We start from the raw sequence: 6,170 nt of genomic DNA, 5'->3' as shown, positions 1-6,170 counted from the left end.
TACGAACTACGATTTATTTGGTCTTCCTTATTACACTAGTGATCAAGACTTCATTCAGTTGTTCACCTTATTATGGTACCTCCAACTCTAAACCCTGTAAAAAAAAAAGGAAAAGAAAGAAATATTAAAAATTTAAAAAAATTTAAAAAAATGTAAAAATTGTCCACGTTAGAACCGGTCGTGCAACGTAGGACAGCTGGCATCCACATCATCGATTTCTAGCCAAAATTGGTTAGAAGTACTAGATTAACAAATTGTTAAAAGGCTTAGGACTAGATTGGCACAATTGAAAAGTTTTAATTTGAATTGACCGCCACACAATAGGTTTTAGATTTTTTGGACAATTTTCCCATTACATTGTGATATATTGGGGTCAGCCCCTGTTTCTTTGTTGCAACAATTTGGATCTTTCGTGGTGTTTAGTGATGATTTTTCACAATGACTATTGGTTATTTCCACTAAAGAGGAAATTGGTTCCTTTGAATTATTCTTGTCAATTAAAAACTTTGTGGAAAATCAATTCGAGTGAACAATCAAGGTTTCCCAATCAGATGAAGGTGGTGAATTTTTTAGTCATGGTATTTATAATTTTATTTGAGGCGGGATTCAACCCCAAATCACATGTCGGGGCACACCAAAATAGAATGGTGTCGTTGAAAGAAAACATGGGCACATTGTTGAGTTGGGACTAGCAGCAGTTTTGTATGCATCGATGCGTCTTTCCTGTTGGATAAATGCCTCCATAACAATTAACTTGTAACTAATCAATTCCCTTTTGCCTCACTATAAATAAAGAGTCCATATGAGATATAATATTGCAAGTCGCCTGATTACTCTATGATTCGGCTTTGTTATCCATATCCCCAAAGACTACATTTGGTCGTCCGGATTTCTAACTCGGATAGGATTGGAGAGGATAGGATATAAAATCCAAGGATTTGCCATATCCTGTCTACTGTTTGGTGAATCGCAGTAATAAAGTCGGATATTTTCATATTTTATCACGTCCATTGTTTATTTTTTATGACATATCAATATAAATGAATTTGAAAATGCACAAATGAATATTGTAAAAATCTCTCATAATTCACTGCCAAATTTAGGAAGAGTATAAAAATATGATCATTCACTTTTGCGATTACGAAAAGTATAGTATTTGGACTCCCTCACTACTTTTGTGAAACTTCGACATGAACCACAAAATTACGGAGGAGTTTTGACTTTGTTGCTGCTTTTGTGGACTTTTGACATGAACCGGAGAGCTACGAATGAGAAGAAGCTTAGACTCTCTCGCCATTTTCATGGAACTTTGACATGAACTAAAAAACTACGGAGGAGTCATGAACCGGAGATACATAAGAGTAGGAAACGAGAGAGGGTAGATTTTTTAGAAATTTCATTGCCCCTCTTTTTTTGAGAATCAGAAAGATTCTTTTCAAATTTGAATTTGTTTATTAAAATCTGGACCACATTTTTATTTACTCAATTTTTTTTAAAAATTTTTCCATCTCTTTTTTATTTTTATTTTTATTCCCTTCGATCAATCCTTTATAAAATTTTATCAACTCATAAACTATACTATTATACCTAAAATATGTAATAATATAGATATTAAATACATATCATAGAGTAGAAAGAAATTCAATTATATAAATAATATAGGAATATATAAAAATGAAAATTATTTTTTTGTTATTCTAAATTATCTTTTTAATATTATAACTGAAATATTATTTTATATTTAAATATTATTTTATTTTTATTATTTAAAAAGTTTGTTTCGAGAAAAATAGCTTTTATACCATAAATATGAAAAATCCTATTCACCTTTATCCCACCTTTCTCTTTGGGATAATTTTATTTAGGTTATATCCGGTTTTATCTCATCTTGGGCTTGAACCAAACACAGGATAAAATAAATGTTATCTTATTTTAAATTTTATCCTGACTATCAAACATAACCAAAGATTATATGAGTAATAAGTTCATCAAGCATCTTTGCCTTGTATTTTCATTGGGTTATATTGAGAAGCATAAAGGACATCAATGCCTTATTTTTCAACCGGACCTGTAAATATCTCTAGGCAAGTTACTTTTTTACGGAAAATTATTTTCCTTTTGCTTCTAAGTCTCAGGATCGTGCTACTGTCAGCAATATCACAGGCGTCGATGATTGGCTCCCATATGTTATAATTCAAGAGCGGCTGACCTGTTGATTCTCAGATTGATCCAGCCGAAGAAACGACAAAGCTAGCTAGCTGCTTCTGAGCCTATCTCCATATCAGTTCGGCCCGTATCTACCATCTCCTCTGATTTGGCCCGTGAACTTGCAGGGCTCTTTAATGATGGTCTCGACACCGAATTTCGTCACTTGACTTCCCCTCTCTGGAAATGTGCCAAGAATCTCTTCCTATCTTTCTCACCAATGCAGTGTCCACAGGACCAACCACTCCCGCAGTTGCAGCTTCTTCCGAGATTGTCGCGCAGTCAATTCCATAGCTACTGTTCCTTCGCATCCCATGATCACGGTATCTTACGTCAGGTACTGCAAAACCTAATCCCAAAGAACATTGTCGTCTCATTTATTCCCTCTAGGTTGCTAGCCTATTTATGCTTTTATGTTTTGTCGTATGCACATTCTTAGGTTTTGTGTCGATCATTGAGCAAACTTGGTTGATTTGCCTTTTCTAATCTTCTTAACCTACGATTTTCTTTTACGAAATTACTAACATAACTACTAAATAAGCTTTTTTTTTGGGTTTTCTTATGTCACAGTCTCCTATTATAGATGAAAGACGGTTATGTACATGGTCACGGGAATTGTGGGCCCAATAACTAGGAAATTCTGAATGTGAACTTATAATAGGAGTCGAGTACATTTGCGGTATTGGAAGGGAAACTGCCGGTCTTCATCCTAAAAAACAAACAAGAGTTGAGAGAGCCCTCAAATTGGGAAAAAAAGGGACGAAAGACAGAAACTTTTCCACCCAATCACTATTTAATAATTGATGCTACAAAAGTCAATACAATGCATCCATTTTTCAACTCTTGGATTGTGGAACCTAGTCAAGTCAGCTTCCTAGACTCCAAGAAATTTTTATTCTTGGGCTCGCAGGAGGAGATGTATGCAAGAAAACTGGCGAAGTCAGTGTCCATGTACCGCTTTGGATTCACATTGTCATCTATAAGCTCCAGCGAGGGCCGGACCGTGCACTTGTAAGGCAAACTGTGCAAGGACGCGACTGATATTCTGGATTTAGTTGAATTCACTGTTACTCTATGTAAAACACTCTTGTACCTTCCGTTGCTGAATATCTGCCACATATCATACAACAAAGAATATTCAGATGATTGTATTAATTAGTATAGCAAAATTAATCTTCACATGATGCAATTAATCCCAAAGTCTTTTCTTTAGGTGGAAGAATAGACCCTAATTAATGAGATCGAGGACTAACAAATGAAATGTCATTGATAATGCAATGTTGACCCTTACCTCAAGGTGATCGCCCACATTGACGATGAGGGCATCGGGGATCGGCTGGACAGTGTGCCATTCATCCTTGTGCTGAATCTGAAGGCCCTCGACCTGATCTTGGAGGAGGAGAGTGAGGAATCCGTAGTCGGAATGAGGCGGCATTCCGAGTGTGAGGTCTGGCTCAGGGCATTGCGGGTAACAGTTCACCACCATGAGCTGGCTTCCATCTTCGAGCTCGCACATGATTTGGTCCCTCATCAGCCTCACGGCTAGGCTCTCCAAGACGGCCTCCGTTAGCTTTAGAAACAAGTGCTTTGCCTCTTTTGAGTAGGTAACCGCCAACTTACTTTTTAATTCATGATTTTGAGCGTTAGAATAATGTAGTCTTGGTAGGGAAGTAGAAGCTAGCAATAGCAATGGACCCTCACCAACTAAGATATCTTACAGAGTCAAAGACTCGCTTTATTGATGACATTATGAACAGAATCATGTGATGACAGTGCAAAATTGGGGTCGAACTACTGTACTTTTTGTAGGCTCAATGAGAGTTCCATGGTTTCTCAATACATGAGAGGTTTGATCTAGTAAAATGAGTTTGCATTGTAAGTTCTCAGCAATAATTTTTTTAATAGGGATTGTGCTCATATAAATGCCTAAAATATGAAAATGTGTATTTCAAATACAAGCATATAATTATTAGAAACAGTAAGTTTAACTTTTTTTTTTCTTGCAAATACTCTTGATCGAGATCAAGACATGAATCCACTGCCAGTTTAATACATAAAAGTTTGGAAGATAACGTCGTAATACCTCATGTCGGTAGGAGAAGAAGGCCAATGTGTAAGGATATCCGAGGGAGGGTGGCATGTGAGCTTCAAGAAGTCTCTCCAGCAAAACACTTTGTCCTTGTTCTGGTTGAAGCTTGTCCCGTAACGCACTGGCGCAAACATATTGGAGGACATGTACCTTGCCCTTTCCTCATACGGGAGCTCGAAAAACCTCTTGCTCACTTCAACCATGCTGCTTAGTACTTCGCTAGGAATACTGTGATTCACCAGCTGCATGCAACCATATAGACCACCAAAATTCATCGATCGGCCTTTGAGCAATTTCAAGAAAAGGTATGGATTCAGAAGCCAATCACAGTTTAGGAGGAGCCAACCCACCTGAAAAATCCCGTAATGTTCACACGCGTTGGCCAGCGACTTGAGGGCTTCAGGCCTGTTCGGGCCCTGTAGTTCGGCGAAATCAATGACAGGCAAACTGACGAGCTTGGCTTTGCTTGATTTCGGTTGGTCATTGACTGGTCGTTCTTGAACTGGCCACACATACTTGTTTGGTACTCTTGAAATGCCATCTGCACATAGCTGTTTTACTCCTTTCTGGTACTGACGCTCTGCATCCTTCAATTCCTCTTCAAGTCTCATTGCAATGGAAGGAGACATTAACTCTATGACCTCACTTCGAAGCTGTGACCCTGCCACACACAATGTTTAGTCAGATACATGACGGTAAGTCTTGCCATTCACAGTGCGGTGGTGCGTTTAAGATGAGCAAAAGTCTATTATGTCCCAAGAATTGTGGCACAAACCCAGCTCATGCAAGACAGGACCTCACGTGTGTCCACCTAATCTATCACTGCTAATATCACCGTATCTGTGTCTCCGCACAATCAAAAAGCGCCTCTTGGGTGCACCCAATCTTAAAACTTTAATTAGGAGAGCACTCATCAGAATCCATGCATGCATTTGATCGCCACTTAAGAGTTCAATTTGGGAGAGAGAGAGAGAGAGAGAGAGAGAGAGAGATGTTTCAGGAAGCACTTTAATACCTGGACTAACCTTGTCGTCGGGCAGGAGTAAGATATGGGACAAGGAATTAAAATACTGGAACGATGCGAGGAAATTGAGAAGAGATGTTGGTGTATTTATAGATGGAGTCCACGCGAAACCCACAGATGGGACGAATTTAAAAATAGGATGACCCGTGTATGCATGGACCAACTCGAGAGTCGTATCCCTTCACCATAAACCGTTGAACAAGATCTGGTCATAACACGAGCGAGGAGGGACAAGAAAAGAGGAGACGAGACCCAGCTCCAAAAATTCCATGCCATACAGCCACCGACACTTCGACCCCACTTCTCTTGTCCTCTTTCTCGACTTATTACGTACCCTTTACATTATCACCTCTCCCCCAGTTTTTTTCGTTCTCTTTCTCTAGACTTTCGTGTACCCTTTACAGAACAACCTCTCTCTCTCTCTCTCTCTCTCTCTCTCTCTCTCTCTCTCTCTCTCTCTCATTCATCTAGGCATGCCGCTCATATCGGCCGTGCACTTCATTTGTAGTTCCTCTTTCTTATCCGACTCAATTAGAAGATGCAATGTGAGTTTATGGTTCCATCCAAATTTCCAATCCAATGAAAACTTCGTTCATTTAGTGGACTACGGTAATTTCAAATGTCGAAATCATAAATGCTTTTCGTACGGTCCAGATTTTTTACCCTTTCTATCCTTTCTTTTTCTTCCATTTTCCTCTTTTGCCCTATTTCCCTTTCTTCCTTCCCCAAGACAAGACACCTGTGCTCGAGAAACCCATTGGAGCTCCTCCGCCATCGCGGCCAGCCTCCGTTCGAGCTGCTTGACACAACTGCCCGTGCCTTCTCATCCCCTTAAGTTGCGTTTAATTGTTT

The 6,170-nt window shown here is 39.0% G+C and overlaps 1 protein-coding gene across 2 annotated transcripts; it reads right to left on the bottom strand.

Moving 5' to 3' along the window:
* Positions 1–2,836: 2,836 nt before the first annotated feature.
* LOC115661494 (probable 2-oxoglutarate-dependent dioxygenase SLC1) lies at positions 2,837–5,577 on the bottom strand. Of its 2 annotated transcripts, none has more exons than XM_056314825.1 (5): positions 5,320–5,577; positions 4,645–4,955; positions 4,289–4,536; positions 3,497–3,824; positions 2,837–3,315 (listed from the first exon to the last, which is right to left on the bottom strand). In XM_056314825.1, exons 2-5 carry the CDS (start codon positions 4,921–4,923, stop codon positions 3,067–3,069), a joined length of 1,104 nt encoding a protein of 367 aa, XP_056170800.1. In that variant the 5' UTR covers positions 4,924–4,955; positions 5,320–5,577; the 3' UTR covers positions 2,837–3,066. The 2 variants fall into 2 exon arrangements, with proteins under 2 accessions (XP_056170800.1, XP_030439624.2); XM_030583764.2 differs by having other exon boundaries at positions 5,310–5,574.
* Between the last annotated feature and the right edge of the window lie 593 nt (positions 5,578–6,170).

This window comes from Syzygium oleosum, unplaced genomic scaffold, assembly GCF_021117445.2.
Source record: "Syzygium oleosum isolate NSW1041296 unplaced genomic scaffold, Sole_v2.1 Sole_v2.09, whole genome shotgun sequence".
NCBI classification, from domain to species: domain Eukaryota; kingdom Viridiplantae; phylum Streptophyta; class Magnoliopsida; order Myrtales; family Myrtaceae; genus Syzygium; species Syzygium oleosum.
The sequence above is the reverse complement of the archived record's forward strand: the minus strand, read 5'-3'. Positions and strand labels throughout refer to the sequence as shown.